This window comes from Gobio gobio (genome assembly GCF_949357685.1).
Source record: "Gobio gobio genome assembly, chromosome: 20".
NCBI lineage: Eukaryota > Metazoa > Chordata > Actinopteri > Cypriniformes > Gobionidae > Gobio > Gobio gobio.
This window is the reverse complement of record NC_137113.1, coordinates 11,863,059-11,879,927: the sequence shown is the minus strand read 5'-3', so window position 1 is coordinate 11,879,927 and position 16,869 is coordinate 11,863,059. Positions and strand designations below refer to the sequence as shown.

Here is a 16,869-nt window from a genome sequence, read left to right as displayed (position 1 = left end):
TAAAGTGCCCCTTTAATATTCTTTGAAATATAATTTATTCCTGTGATGCAAAGCTGAATTTTCAGCATCGTTACTCCAGTCTTCCGTGTCACGTGATCCTTCAGAAATCATTATTATATGTTGATTTGATACTCCGTTATTATCAATGTTGGAAACAGTTATGCTGCTTAACATTTTTTTGAACCTGTGATATTTTTTCAGGATTCATTGATGAATAAAATATTAAAAAGAACAGCATTTATTTAAAATAGAACTCTTTTCTAACAATATAAACCTTTACTATATTAATTTAACACATCCTTGCTGAATAAAATACTGACCCCAAACTTTAAAACGGTAGTGTATTGTTACAAAATATTTCTATTTTAAATTAATTGTTTGTTCATCAAAAAATTCTGAACAAAAGTATCACAGGTTAAAAAAAAATATTAAGCAGCACAACTGTTTCCAACATTGATTAATAAATTATCATATCAGAATGATTTCTGAACGATCATGTGACACTGACGTAATGATGAGTAATGATGCTGTAAACTCAGGTTTTTCAAATTATATTTATGAAAATGGAAAACCATTATTTAAAATTGTAATACTATTTCAAAATATTACTGTTTTTTTGTTGTTGTTGTTTTTTGTGATCAAATAAATGCAGGCTTGATGAGTATAAGAGGCTTACATTTCCAAAAACAAAAAAATAGTAATGTTTCCAAACTTTTGACTAGTACAAATAAATAATAATGACAAATCCTGATATTTATTTATATTCCAATATTTATCTTTAACTACATCTCATTATATATAAAGTGGTTGATCTTTATAATAAGCTGAATGCATGAGATATATTTATTGGACCATGGCTTTTTAAAACATTTTTTTCAAGCATCATGTTTAAAATGATCTGAAGATTGTTTAATATCCAGCAACATTTGTGAAACCAGTGCTTCGCATTTTCATAAAATTATTCTCCTGGCTAATAAACATACAACTTTTTCTTTATTCAATATCAAGATTTAAGGTTATAATTTGCACAGGCCTTGGCCCATACAGGTGAATGTACTATATATATATATTTTTTTTTTACCCAAAATATGAAGTGTAGACATAGCAACAACAATATAACAAACAACAACAATGATAACAAATTAGCTTATTATTAATGTATAATTATTGGCGACAATAATATAGTCTCGATTAATATACAGTTAATATAAGACATGAAGATATATCCATGCTTAACCAGTAGATGTCACTGTGAGTTTTGATTTGCCAGACTAGAAAGTCCCTCTCGAGCCACCGTAAGCTCTTTATAATACGGAATCACGCGGAAGTCCCGCCCCTTTTCCCCCCTCGCTCGCAGGACGTGTAAGTGTTAGCATTTTAGCTCTGTCATAATAATCCGTGTAAATCTGCATCCATCCATCAATATACACATTTATAAAATGTATAGTGTGAAAACATATGTATAAATGTGCCATTAAACGGAATATTTACCGGAAGTTCTGTAGAAAAGTTGTAATAAAGCCTGTTTTGTTTCATTGCAGGGTCGAGCCGCACCTGAAACAAAATGGTGAGAATGTGTTTGTGTTTGCGTTAGTATTGTTTTTTAAGTGGATGAATTAATCATTTTATCTGTTGTAGAGGCCATTGGTTTACAGTAATCTGCTAAAATTGACTTCTAAGCAGTTTATTGGATCTCTGCAACGCAGAAGGTGGCTAATGGTTAAAAAATGATTGTCGCGCTCATGGTTAATCTAAAGATGTTAGGGAATGAGAAGCATGTGGGAAAGCTTAAGTTGAGAAACTGATGAATGATGTTAAGACATTGAGAATGATCTAGTGGTATTATATGTGAATGTTGTTATTTGTCTTTACAGCCACGCAAAATTGAAGAAATCAAAGATTTCCTGCTTACAGCAAGGAGGAAGGATGCAAAGTGTAAGTTTAGTTTCAAATATACCTTAAAATAATTAATTTATGATATCTGAGGAGGCTTTTCATTTCCTGTATTTCTGGTGTAGGACCGTTTATTGTGACAGTTTGTTCAATCCTGTTATGTGGACTGTTTTGATGTTATTTAAAAACTGTTGGCAATGCATCTCAATCCTGGAGGACTTCACATTTTGGATGTCTGACCCTCATTTTAGGCTCTTTTAGGTTAAAATATCAAATCACTAGAACCTTGTTATATATATTGAGTTGTCTACTTGCATTATCCCAAATGTTTCCAAAGATTTTTTTAATTCAGAGAAAGAAGCAATTTAAACCAAGACACGGACCGTATCTGTCGCCTATCAATGACATCATGCCCGCATTACCATCAATTACTGTAAAAACCATGGAAACGCCAAATATGCTTTAATATTTTGTTTTATTAGACAGGTGAGTCTACGTAATTCCCACTTCTGAAGTGGTGATTACGAGCTCATTGAAGTGAGAACTTCAAAGGGTGTTCAATGCACTTTTTAACTTTAAGTATTTACTATAATTCTGATAGCACGTGAAGGTGGCATTAGATGCATTCTTCAACAGAAAACGAATCAGTTATATAGCTAAACACATTAAATCTTATTGTTTAAATCTGGTTTTCTAGAATTACTGTGAGTATCATGTTTTACCATGCCTAATATCGATCTATCTTACTGCAGTGTGCAATATGTCTCATAGTAGTTGCAGAGCGAGCGCACAGTAACATAACTTTCAACAATTAAATGTATCTAATATGATAAAACAGCACAGTGTTACTCCACATACGCATGAGCGGAAGTGGTAGTCTGCGGCATAATAAAAGCTCAGAAATCAAGACATCACTCGTTTTCTAAAAGTTGCTCATCCACACTGAAATGTCTGAAAGCTTATCAGCTTACCGTGTACCCGTAAAACATAATAAAAGCTGATACAGAGAGAGCAGACAGTTCTCTCAATATTCTTCTGGCACAATTATTCTATTATGAGAATATCCAAACGCTCACTGTCCAGGTCGCCCTTAAAATATATGGTTTAATGCTGCTTTCTGTATTATCGTAAATACGAGTTTCTTAGGTAAAAATTGCACATTAACTCCCCCTGATGTCGTGTTTACCACTAGGAAATTTGGAAATAATAGATACCCAAATTCCAGAGATGGCATGTCATACTTTAAATATGGTGGCGAGCCTAAAGCTAGGCTACTGCTGTGATGGGTATGATGTATTCGTTTTTTCCCCAAAACAGCTAGATCATCATTTTATTAATATAGTGCATATTTACATACATCAGTAAACATTTGACGCGAATTGTGTTTATACACAGCGAAAATAGCCTGTATTTGACCAAAATGAGAATCTACAGAAAGCCGACTATCTGGATGGCATCGTAAATGTTTATATGGTTGTCGGTGCATGTGACACTACATACTATTTTGTTTTAAATAAGATCCCAATAAATAGGCAAGAATAAACCTGGTGTCCTCCGTGATTCCTGTTTATTGCACTTGAATGCAACAAGCTCATAATCACAACTTCTGAAGTGGGAATTATTACATTTCTGATAGCACGTGAAGGCATTTTGATGCAGGACCGCAATTGCGAGTAAACTTTGCCAAATTTGCAGGACTGTAATAAGACTTTACAAAGGAACATTTATCTTTAGCAAAACTATGACCAAAAACAGCAGGCACAACAATGCCGGGATGACCATAGATATCTATGGGTGCGATTATGTCACATGACCAAATGTGTCATTGTTTTTAAATACTACTTCTGTTTTCACAGTCCACACTACAACCCGAAAGCGACTTTATCATATGTATCCACTTAACATGTGTATCCAGCAAAAATGGCATCTCCGTGTGGACAGAAGGCAAAAACTTAGAGAAAGACGAAAACGTATTAGTTGTGGTCAAGGCAGGAGACCATGCAAGTTGTCCAAACACATTGGGCCTGTTCTGTGCCCATTGTGCATTTACACGCTTGCTAGATCAATGATGGACCTAGTGCTGAATTTCGCATTACTCCGAGATTTCAGTTCCACCGGTTCACTAACACTTATAGCTGTCGCACTTAAAACGGAGCATGTTAAATAAGAAAGTCTTCCAAATGGGCTCTTCCAGGATTGAACAGATTTTGTACTGTTGGTCTAAAAAGTCATAATGTACAATAAGGACTGAATTGCTAATACCTGTGAGTTTGTGACATGCTGCGCAGTAATGTGCAAATAATACTACACATCAAACATTCATAAGCATAATTAACTTGTGCATTAGCTCCTAGAAAGATGTTTAATAGTATTGAGGACTTCTCTAAATTCATGCGTTGTTCCAACAGCTGTCAAGATCAAGAAGAACAAAGACAATGTGAAGTTCAAGGTCCGCTGCAGCAGATACCTGTACACATTGGTCATCACAGACAAAGAGAAGGCTGAGAAGCTGAAGCAGTCCCTGCCACCAGGTCAGTCTTCAACAACACCAAATGAAACTACAGCGATGAGATAACAGATCAGTATTACTGTTAATGTTCTAGTAACAGAACTGAGTCCATAATCTGGCACTTAAGTGCAGCATGATGTTTTTGCAGAAATTGCAAAACTTGAACTTTTTGACTTGAGGGCACCTTAAGTCATCTTGATGTTCCCCTTGGGAGTTTGAGGCCCCCCTGGTTCAGAACTACTGATTTAGACTACATGTTTGGCTGTAGAAATTTTTTGTTGGATATAAATGAATATGTAGTGGGTCTTGTAATGGGAGTTCATCATTGAACCCAGGGTTGAGTCAGTCATGGGAACAGTCACTTTTAAACTATAGGGAATGTTAAAATGTTCAGGCTTGAAGTAAAGTTGCATATTATAGTTCATTTTCTTTCTTAACTGGCTTGTATTGTTTTTTTTGTTTTTTTGAGATCCATTAAATGATCCAAACTGACTGGAGACATCTGGTGTTTTTGGGATGTGCAAGTTGTCCAAACACTTTGGGCCTGTTCTGTGCCCACTGTGCATTTACACGCTTGCTAGATCAATGATGGACCTAGTGCTGAGTTTCGCATTACTCCGAGATTTCAGTTCCACCGGTTCACTAACACTTATAGCTGTCTTTGACTCAGTCCCTCCACCATTACTGTAAATGTGACCAATCTCTCTTTCTCTGGTTTCAGGTCTGGCTGTGAAGGAGCTGAAGTAGATGTCTCTCTTGTACAAAATGTTGGAATAAAATTGGAAAAGATAAATGTGTTTTGTGTTTCTATACTGTTCACAGTTTTTGATCTGTTTGATATGTGTTGTATACGCACCCATTTAAAATTTTGGGGGTCAGTATTTTGTTTTAAAAAAGAAATTGGTATTTAAGGACGCATTAAATTGGTCAGTGCATACTTGCATTTTTACAAAAACATTAATTTTTTTATTTAAAAATATTTTTAGTACATCTTTTTTTAACATTAATTATAAATGTTTCTTAAATACTAAATAATGGTGACAATTCAGCTTTGCCGGGAATACATTGTTTTATTAAAATTACAATGTTTAAAGTATACATTTTGTAATAAGCAATTTTTTTACTGTGTTAAAAACAAATCGAATGCAGTCTTAGTGAGCATAATAGACTTTAAAAAAAAAACCTTGCTGATCTTAACTTTTTGGGACCCACTTTATATTAGGTGGCCTTAACTTTGTACTAACATTTTAATTAATAATTTGATACAATGCACTTACTGTGTACATGTTTTTACATTGTACTTGCATTTAAAAAAATACCTGCATGTAATTACATCTGTAATTTCTGTAGTTACATTTGTCCCTTATTTACCCATACTACCCTTAAACTTACCCATACCACCACACCTGTCCCTAACCCTACCCGTATCCCACCTCAATATCAGCAAAGGTGTTTTGCAATACAATTTGAACACAGTAAGTACATTGTACTTATTTTTTGATGCAAGTACATAGTATTGAAGGCCACCTAATATAAAGTGGGGCCACTTTTTGAACTTCAAAATTTTCTTTGAGCTCAAAGTTATTAGCATAAAGGCTGTTAAGCCCGAAAGGTGTATATCGTTGCAAATGATTCATTTTAATCACATGCTCGGCATACCCTAAACTCCTTACACAATCGCCATCATTTAAATGAATTGTTTGGAGAACCCATGATATTTATGGTGTTTTAACTAAATGGTATTTGGTACAAAGTCAGTCTAAACATTTACAAAACTGCCATAGATGCATTAAAACTGACACTTTCCCTCATGTCCCTGATCATGGACATTTAAGTATGTCTACCTTTCTTTGAATTTGAAATACACAGGTTACTCTTTATGGGTGGGTCATTGCATGAAATGGATGTTATTTCCATTTTGTGTAGCCTAGTAATTGTAAAACATTTCAAACGGTAATTCTAAATTGGATTGTCATCTTAAACTAAATGAAAATTAAGATTGGCTAGCAGTTACTGTCCTTCTCTTCGAGTTTCCAAAACGATATGGTGTTAAGAGTTTATTGTTGTTGATCCTTTACAGTAAATGACATTGTCACGGCTGCTTCAACACAAAAGAACACAGAACACCTCTCAAGTCTTTTATGATCTATAGTACAAACATTAAAAAGAAATAGTACCTAAAAATGTACATGAATAAGATAAGCACAAACAAACACGTAAATACCCTATATATGCAATTCCAATAATAAATCCTGTCATATTCATAGCACATTGAACAATTTGATTCAGTCAATAGAAAGGATTTCCTGCTACGCTCAGACTTACATTTTGGTGCAGTCAGTCTATGACTGAAGGTGCTGTTGTTAAAGGGATAGTTAATCCAAAAATGAAAATAACGTCTTTTACTCACCCTCAAGTTGTTCCAAACCTGTATGAGTTTCTTTTTTCTGCTGAACACAAAAGATATTTTGAAGAATATTTGTAACAAAGCAGATAGAGCAACCATTGACTGCCATAGTATTTTTTCCCCCTACTATGGTAGTCAATGGTTGCTCTATCTGCTTGGTTACAAACATTCTTCAAAATATCTTTTGTGTTCAGCAGAACAAAGAAACTCATACAGGTTTGGAACAACTTGAGGGTGAGTAGCCTAAATGATGACAGAATTTTCATTTTTGGGTGAACTATCCCTTTAAGTATTCCAAGAGCGTGTAGTGGATGCGAGGAGTTGGCCATTATCGATCTCAGCTTATTGCTGATATTTCAACAAATTTGATCTTGTGTACCAATGTCTGCATTTACTTGACTTGCCCAATAGATGGCAGCATTGCGTCAGATATTTTTTATATGAATTACATTCAACATTTATCTTAAGGGTATTTTATTAAAAATAAGTCATTTATAGAAACTCCAACACCATTAATATATTCAATCTCGTTTTCAACGCTATTAAACAAAAAAGTTCCGAAAGAAAGAAACGATCCTCTTCCTAATCAGGCGCGACCCCGAGTCTCATTCGTGCGCTCATGCAAGCTCGCTCCCGCGTTACAAGCAGAGAATGAGCGTACAACACGCGCAGGAATGGCTGCAGCACGAGACCAGGATTTAATGAAATAATTCCACATTTCCCGTGAATTCCCATGGGCTGCGATTTGGGGAAAGTGTTAAGAGATCTTCTTGTGTCCCTTTCAGCACTTTTGTTTCAGTACTCACTCTCTCTAATGTCAAAATCCATGGCTTTTGTTTGAGAAGACGAGACAGCGGAGAGTAAACGGGGAAAGAAACACCCAAATTGCCCGACCGTCTCTATCTGGGAAAGTGATTTATTCGTCTCCTCGACTGCTGAAGGATGTCGTCTGCACGGGTTGATTATATCGCTCCTTGGTGGACTTACTGGCTACATCAGTTTCCTCATGTGAATCTAAGGTTTCAGCCGCTGGATCACACATTTAAACCGCAAGAGGAGAACTACCAGCAGGTCAGACCTTCTGCTTTTACCGTCTACAGAGGTTCATGGTTCAAAAGCACAGTCGAGATAAGCTTTACGCACCGTGCTATCACACTTAGTTTATGTTTTGGGACTCCATGTCATAGTTCATAAATATAGCAACTTTATAACATGTTTCAGAAGTCCTCAATGAAAGTGTTACATTATATTTGGCATCTCAGTGACCCCTTATAAAACATTCCCGTTTACACTCTTGTCAGTTTGGATTTGTTTACTTCGGTTCTTTTCCACAATGTGTTTTGGAGTCAAATTTGAGTCCACAAATGCTACTATTAGACAACATTTTGTGTTTCAACAGGGGACTGGAGCTTCAATTTTATACTTATCTGTCATTTGGGTTTTGTTTAGGTCAGAGAGCCCAACCATAAAGTCAGTCACCTGAACATGATGAACTCTAGACCAGTGTTATTTTAGTAGCCTACCAATGGTCTACTTTTTTGACTATTTTGGATTAGTTTTTATTTTTATATTTTCCGTTTCGTAAAGTTTTAGTTTAATACATCCAGTTTGTTGCTGACACAAAGTAAGAAATGCTGCATAAGAGAAAAAGGGTTTCACAATTGTACCTTTAGGGGAACACCTGGGGCAGTATCCTTAATAGGACATATTTGTACCTTTTTTACATAAAAAGTAGTACCTTAAGGTACGTATTTGTACTCGAGTCTAGTGTAGTCCTACTAATATGCACCTTTTTAGGGGTTAAAAAGGTACAAAGATGCTGTACCCATAAAAGGTACAATTTTGACAGCATTTTTCTCTATGTGCATGTATGTTTTAGTTCAGATTGACTCAATGCTCTGCATTTTCACAGTTTGGCCTTTGAGAGACTTCAAGTCCCGTTGGTTCATACTTTTATCTGAGATTATACATAAAATTGCAACATTTTTCAGACGTCCTTGATTAGAGAGCCCTTATGCAATATGAATGATGAATATAATGCATTTTCACATGCATTAAGCGTCTGATTTGTCTACACACTGTTCTTCGGCTCCTAACACAAGTAATGTTTCTGCCCTGGATAACAGCCTCTCCGAAAAGTTCATGGTTTCTGGTGCAACATGGTTAAAACTGCAGTAATGTTTATCTGCTGCCTGGGTTTTGATAGGTTCAAATAGCCGGGACATATTAAGTAAACTATACCTGACTGAAAATCACGGTCATATCCAAATTTCACTGGGCAACTGGATCTTATTTTGAACCAGATTCTTCTAATCGAGTCACTAAAACACCCATTTCTCACCCTGACTATAAATTGCTTGAATCCCTCCTCACCTGTCTTTGTTATGAGGATGTGGTTCTTCCACTGACCTGTATCAACATCCAGTTGATTAGAGAATGAGTGAGGGGAATGTGAGAGAGGATGGAGGGGCAGAGAGCTCATTTTTCTGTAGCTGTCTGTTTCTATTAAGGCAGATGGTGTAAATGGAGGCAGAGCGAGACCAGATGCTGTGGTGTGAAATCAGGCGCTCGCGCTGGGTCCTCCGCCGTCTCGGAATCAACACCGGGGCGTTTTCAGTTGGCCCGGGGGATCCTCCTTCATAACCCATTTTCCCCCAGTTTGTGAATCTAAATGCTCTGTTCCCGCTGACACTGCTCTTAGAATCCTAATATGGATTCTCAGCAGAACAGGAAACTGGTGGGATCTCTCTTATATGGGGTTTTAAGGCTTGGCCTGGAAGACCATGCATATGAGCTCTCTGCATGGCTAAGAGACTGTTGTTGTGCTTTATATCTAATTGCTAATGTTTATTATGAGCACCAGGCAGATGATGTGCTGTGCTCTCTATAGAGACTCGCTGTTTAATCGTTTCAGCAATTTAACCAACACTAAATGTTCCAAATGATTAGGAGAGAGAGACTGAATTGGTAAAGAAAAATCAGTTTGGATCCATTTCTTTGTTCCATTGCTTCTTTTGGATTCAGATTACAAAAGGTTCCCTTTGGTCACAATGAATTTAATAATTCACAAGTGATTTAAATGATTGGTATGCCAAAAAAACCTAATAAATCACATACTTATATATATATATATATATATATAAGCATTCTATAGAGTGTAAAATAAGTATATATTTATTTTTTAGTAATGCATAACATTTTTTTCCAGAGTCTGAAATCAGTCATTTTATTTTTGCGTATTTATTTATATTTCTTTCATTTTTATGTATTTATTTTTATACAATTATATTTCCAAAAATATATTAAAACATTCTAGAGTGTAAAATGTGTTTTTATTTATTTGTTAATTTAATTAATTAATATAATTTTATGTAATTATTGTTGTATACATTTAAATTTAATAACTATTTTATACTCAATAATGTTTTAATATATTGTTTTAAATTTAAATACATGAAAAAAAAAAAATACAAATAATAACTAAATAAAATAACTCTAAAAATATATGAAACATCCTTGAGTATAAAATAATTCTTGAGTTATTTTATTTAGTTATTATTTTTATTGATTATTTTTTTATTTAATGTATTTAAATTTAAAACAATATATTAAAACATTCTAAAGAGTATAAATCAGTTATTTTATTTGTTAATTTATAGTTAAATTTATGGATTTTTTTATTTATTTCATATATTTAAATTTCAAAAATATATTAACATTCTAAAGTGTATAAATCAATCAATTTTATTTATTTGTTCATTTATATTTATAATAATTTAATTATTGTTATTTATTTCATACATTTAATTTAAAAAATATATTAAAACATTCATTTGTTTATTTATTAAATATTATTTATTTCATACAATTTAATTTGTTTGCTCTTCATGCTTTCACTCCTTATTTGTCGCTGACCCAAGTGAAAATATTTCTGCTCCATGTTCAGACCTAGATTCCCAGATGAACAGGCCCAGATGGAATCTACAGACGGTTTTTGTGCATCTTCTGTGCTGATTTTGGGCGGAAATCTGTGGAATACATTTTAAATATGGATATGGTCCAATATAATAATAAACGCAGCTTCTTTTGTGGGGGGTTGTTGATGTAGATCCCTTTTGAGTCTGTTAGTAAGTACAGCGACTAAGTAGACGTCAATTCTAGAAAGGACCAATCGTCAATTTATGCCTGGGTGGATATGTGTTTGTGCGTTAGATGGGTCTAAGGTCATCTGTCCATATGATTCACTTATTTCCTGCGGGGATGAATTACTAACAGCTGTTTTTTCTTCCCATCCCAGACAGAGGATGCATCTGTTTGATTCACTCCATAAAGGGCTGTTTGCCCATGCGTTTATTTAAAGTCACCATATTTAATTGCTCTTTTTGTGGTTAGGACTACTGTTATCTGCAAGAAATTAGACTTTTGAATAAGAACCTATAGGATACATGTTTACTCTGGGTGGTTGCCAGAGTGTTGCTATGCAGTTGCAACTGTGTTCCGAGTAGATTTTAGTGTGTTGCTGTGGGGTCATGGATTCTGGATTGATGTTAGTTGGTTGTTAATGTCAAAATAGTTAATATGTGATATTCCTTAGACTTTTGATGACCTCTCCTCCGTGGGAACTCAGTTGCAGCCGGAAAAAGGCAAATAGTCCAGGTGGGGAGGAGCTACGGAATCTCGAGGTCATGAAAAGGAAGACGATGAAAATGTAAATTCTTGTATTTTCGCATTCTGTTGCCACAATTCGGAGCGGCACAAACGCGAACCATTTCTTCTTCACTTGTGAGCCGATCATCACTCTTCACACACACGACGCTCCTCCCCCCTGGACTATTTGCCTTTTTCCGGCTACAACTGAGTTACCACGGGACTTCAGTGCGAGACTACTGCTAGCCGTCTAAAACACTATCTAGGGTGAACGCATCTCGTTGTCATGTAAGGGCCCTGTTCATGTTGGACAGACATTTTAATTGCATTTTGTGTCTGTTAAGAGGCACAAAGACACTCTGTATAGACACTTTATGTATATGCCCCCATAGCAGCCGTTTAAGCTGAGTGGGAGCTCTGGGCATTAACTGTAACAGCTCAGTGTTTTTTTTCTATAGACAGTACTCACAAAGGTATAACGATCAAGATTAACATAAGCAATTAAAGGAGAACTCCGGTGAATTTTTATGTGTTTAATATTTAGGGTCAAGTTCAAATCAATGAGCATCGCAATAGTTGATGCTTGCCTTAGCAAACACTACTAAAATGATGAGGAAATAAGGGTTATTATTTTCAGATGCAGATGGAAGAGGTCTGTGCTTTAGTGACCTCTATACTGAAATTCCCAGTCACCTGACTCATCTGACCCTCAGGTGATGAAGCCCATTTCCTGACTTTTGTTGTTGTTGCTGTTTTATCACATCATTAATGTGTTATTTAAAGACACAGTTGGAATGGTACAGAAAGAGCTCTATAAAATATCTAGCGATCTCACATGCTGCATTCCATTCAACTTGGAATGTCCAACTTCCTGCTTGGAAAAGTTCAATTGAACGGCACATGAAATCAGGCTACAAACTTGGACCAAGAGTTTAAAACCTGACTTCAAGATGAGGGACAGTATGGAGTTCATTATAAAGACATTCTTATATGACTTGATGAAAAGATACATTTTGAAGAATTGTGCTTGTTATCCATGCAGTTGCAAAACGTAGAAAGAGATTTTTTGAATTCAAAAAAGATGCAAACACATCATAAAATACTTGCAAGCCGTTTGTGCACTTTAAGCCAGCAGTAAACACATCTGTAAACACATTTCCATCCTTCCTCATCTCCTTGTTTCTTTTCATAGACCATAAGACCTCTTTACATCCCCAGTAAATGAACATTAAGTGGAAGGAGCAGTTTAATGATTGTAAGCTGTTGTTTTTTAATCGTGATCCTCAAGAGAAGAGGCGCATTAGCCATCCAATCACGCACCGACAAGACCATTGTCTGAGTTGATTAAAATAGAAAACACTCGCTGGAAAACAGCCTCTTGAAGATGGTCTTTCACGGTGTCTGTTCTGTTTGATTTATCCATCTGATTAACAACAACAACAAAAACGGAATTGGGAATATTTTTTTTTTCTCAATTATTTCCACATTTTAGTCAGATAGTCCTGTCCCAAACAATGTGCAGTGATTTCAGGCTGGTTGGGATGTTCAAATGAACAGAAGAGTTTTATAGCACCACAGTGTTTACACTTTTGAACCTACAAATGACATGTTTGTCATTGCACATTGTAAGGTCGTGAGGGGGATTTTGTTTTAATACACACCGATCAGGCATAACATTATGATGAATGGCACTGATTATCTCTATCACAGCACCTGTTAGTGGGTGGGATATATTAGGCAGCAAGTGAAGACGACTGGGTCAGAGCATCTCAAAAACTGCAGCTCTTGTGGGGTGTTCCCGGTCTGCAGTGGTCCAAGGAAAGAACAGTGTTGAACTGGCGACAGGGTCATGGGTGGCCAAGGCTTATCGATGCACGTGGGAAGTGAAGGCTGGCCCGTGTGGTCCGATCAAACAGACGAGCTACTGTAGCTCAAATTGCTCAAGAAGTTAATGCTGGTTCTCATAGAAAGCTCTGAATACACAGTTAATCGCAGTTTGTTGCGTATGGGGCTGCATAGCCCAGTCAGGGTGCCCATACTGACCCCTGTCCACCGCCAAAAGAGCCAACAGCGCATGAGCATCAGAACTGGACCATGGAGCAATTGACAAAGGTGACCTGGTCTGATGAATTCCATTTTCTTTTACATCACGTGGATGGCCGGGTCAGTGTGTGTTCCTTACCTGGGGAACACATGGCACCAGGATGCTCTATGGAGAAGGCAAGCTGGCGGAGGCAGTGTGATGCTTTGGGCAATGTTCTGCTAGGAAACCTTGGGTCCTGCCATCCTTGTGGATGTTACTTTGACACGTACCAACTACCTAACCATTGTTGCAGACCATGTACACTCTATCATGGTTATTCCTTTCAGCAGGATAATATGCCCTGCCACAAAGCAAACATGGTACAGAAATGGTTTGAGGAGCACAACAACGAGTTTGAGGTATTGACTTGGCCTCCATTTTCCCCAGATCTCATTCCAATCGAGCATCTGTAGGATGTGCTGAACAAATAAGTCCGATCCATGGAGGCTCCACCTCGCCACTTACAGGACCAACACAATATTAGGTCATAATGTTATGCCTGATATAAAAAAATTACACTCTTCAGCTTTAAGATGAAGTAGTAATTGCTCAAAGGCCAACTTTGACTGACTGAGTCATAAGTATTGTTAGAATAAAAACAAGTGCCTTGTGATTTTTTTTTCTTAGAGTAAATATATGTGGAATTTCCCCTGTGCTCATGTTGATCATTACTTTCAGAAGGGCGGTCAATATTTCAGTTCAGAAATGTTTTAGAGAGCATTTGATTGGACACAAACCTGTCATGCAATATTTTTGCTTTCTTTTTTTAATTTCAAGTTGTCCCTCAGTTTATTTGAACAAAAAATGGGTTATGGGGCATGTGAGATGCATGTAGAGGCCATCATTTTTCTAAACGGCCAGTTATAATCAGGGCTTAACACTCACATTTGCCCTTTTCCCAACAATTCTGATGTTTGGGCAATATCTCTTGCTCAAGTCTTGACTTTGGTGTGTTTTGTTTGCTGATAGTCCTTATTTATGGTCTCCCCTTAAGGCTCTGTTTTATCACTTCAGACCTGAACCAAGGCACTTCACTTCAATTTTAGATGTAGTACGAGCGAAAAGCTGTGCTCTTGATTTATCAGCAGTGTCTTTCATTATTTTTCTTTCAGGTCTGGTTATGTCAGCATCCTTTTAAGTGTTTTATGCAGCCAAATCTGGGTGGGCCAGGTTGCTTAAGTTAAAACCACAAAGATTTTTTTTCTCATCAGGAAAAAGCTAAAAAATCCCAAAAAGGATGTGAAAGCTGTGACCACATTGACCTAGTAAATCAGGCCGATCAGATATTTCAGAGATCCACGGTTTGCTTTTGGGTAGTGTAACAGAAATATTTAGTTTCTGTTTGACATGTGGTGGTAAGTTAAGAGCTCAGTGGTCTTTTGAAATACAAATAATGAGTAAAACTAATGGCATGACATTTTGTCCGTAATTGTTTTGATACACATAGCTCAGGGCCGCGTAACCACCATAGACATTAGAGCTGGGTATTGATGCAAATTTCACGATTCGATTCGATTTCCATTCACAAGCTTTCGATTCAGTATCGATTATTGTGGATCTATATCAGATACAGTAGCTACATGGCAAATTTTCTTAAGGAAAAAAAAATCTCTCAACTAATGCTGTAAACTATACATGGGTGTCAGTTGGTACTACATTAAAATTGAATATGTAAGTTAATGTGGTGCATACATTTATCAAAATGCTCATCTCTAGGGTTAATTTTTCTGGCTGACTAAAGAGTTTTTGGTCACTGAATTGTTTTTCTGAGGTAAATATGACTTTACGTGAAATTGTTTACTAGGGTTTTATTGACGTCTTTCTGTGGTTGAAACACTGAGCGATTACATGAGACATGATGCGGATTTTGGAAAGTTGGAATGTATCTTTTATCATACCTTTAGGCGATCATTCATGTTTATTTCACGCTGTAACTGATATTAAAGCGGAGGAGATTATCAGTTCATGTGAGCTGTGCGCCGCCACTTTTTTTTAAACTGAGGTCAGGTGCATAGCGCCAAAACTGTGTTTTTTTTTATTTATTTTTTTACATTTTGTAAAAAAAATGGATGTCATGTGAAATCTGATACTTTATTTCATATCAAAAGTAATAAAACACAAAGATTATTGCGATTTTGTTTTGGATGGGAGTCACGCTAGAATGATCCGTTCATTCATAAACTGAAAACAGGATGACTTGATTTTAGGGATTTAAGAATCGATATTGGTTCGTAAAAATGAGAATCGATTAAAATTGAGAAATCAATATTTTTTACCCAGCCCTAATAGACATTGAGGGGAACAAGTTCCCCCCCGAATAATTAGAAATTGTCAAATTGTCCTCCTCAATATTTGATATTCTTGATGCTGCTCTGCTGTACTCCATTACACACCACTGTTTGTTGCTAGGATGAAAATAGGAAAATGTAAAATTTTTAGGTTGGTCTGCCTAAGCGGCCTAACAGTGCTCGTCACTGTCAGAATGAGTGAGATGGCCATTCAAATCAAAGAAGGCCGGACTTTTACAAATTCCAACCCGACACTTTAGCAGTGAAAGAGTGCGTCATAAGATGTAAGTAGTATAGCTGAACATTTAATATTTGACAACTGTTTTACGATAAAAATATTCAGCGACCAACAGTAATATCTAGTGATGCAAACTACTTGACCTTTTTTTTTAATGAAATTTCACCGTTTTGAATTGAAACATTTTATGTAAATCATAACTGAATTTGACTTGATAAGAAACATTTTGCATTTTTACATATTAGGCAAATGAAAGTAAGAGTGAATGGTTGCATATATAACCCCCCCCCCCCTCTTCTCCACGCAAAAAAATTAATACATTTTGTCCCCCCCCCAATGTCTAAGACATGGTTACGGCCTTCTAGCAAAATAATATTTCCAGCAGATATTGCTAGATTAATGATTGTGTTGTGGCCAAGTTAGGAGAAAAGATGATTGTCAGCTTTTGGTATTTGGGTCAGAAATGTTAGTAAGGACCCGGGGGTCTCGGTGAATAGTGTTATTGTACACGTAATGGAATGTATTGCATGTTCCCCAAACCCACTCATAGTCAACATACCGTTACATCAGTCTCTTATTGAGATGTATGGCTGGTTGTGAAAAACGAATCATTCTAATACTAATATTAATACTAAAAATACTTACTTTTAAAGTTAGGTATTCATTTTTATTACTACTATGAGCACTTGAATGTCAGTGCATGGAAGCGTGCATGTATTGCATGGCATTTTCATTTCCCATACAGCTCAGAGGCAGGCTGTTTCATCAGTTTTGTAATCCATCACTTATAGTTCATGTTATCAG

General features: G+C 36.1%; 2 protein-coding genes across 5 annotated transcripts in view; both read left to right on the top strand.

Moving 5' to 3' along the window:
• The first annotated feature begins 1,321 nt into the window (after nt 1-1,321).
• rpl38 (ribosomal protein L38) lies at nt 1,322-5,195 on the top strand. The gene is made up of 5 exons (XM_079845430.1): nt 1,322-1,362; nt 1,542-1,567; nt 1,875-1,935; nt 4,302-4,424; nt 5,124-5,195. Exons 2-5 carry the CDS (start codon nt 1,565-1,567, stop codon nt 5,147-5,149), a joined length of 213 nt encoding a protein of 70 aa, XP_079701556.1. The 5' UTR covers nt 1,322-1,362; nt 1,542-1,564; the 3' UTR covers nt 5,150-5,195.
• A 2,246-nt stretch (nt 5,196-7,441) lies between these two features.
• The window catches only part of ttyh2 (tweety family member 2), a 99,699-nt gene continuing 90,271 nt past the window's right edge, over nt 7,442-16,869 (top strand). For all 4 annotated transcript variants that reach the window (XM_079801393.1, XM_079801392.1, XM_079801391.1 and 1 more), the window contains exon 1: nt 7,442-7,880. In XM_079801393.1, the coding sequence (XP_079657519.1) occupies nt 7,752-7,880 (129 nt within the window). In that variant the 5' untranslated portion in view covers nt 7,442-7,751. The remainder of the gene's footprint in view (nt 7,881-16,869) is intronic.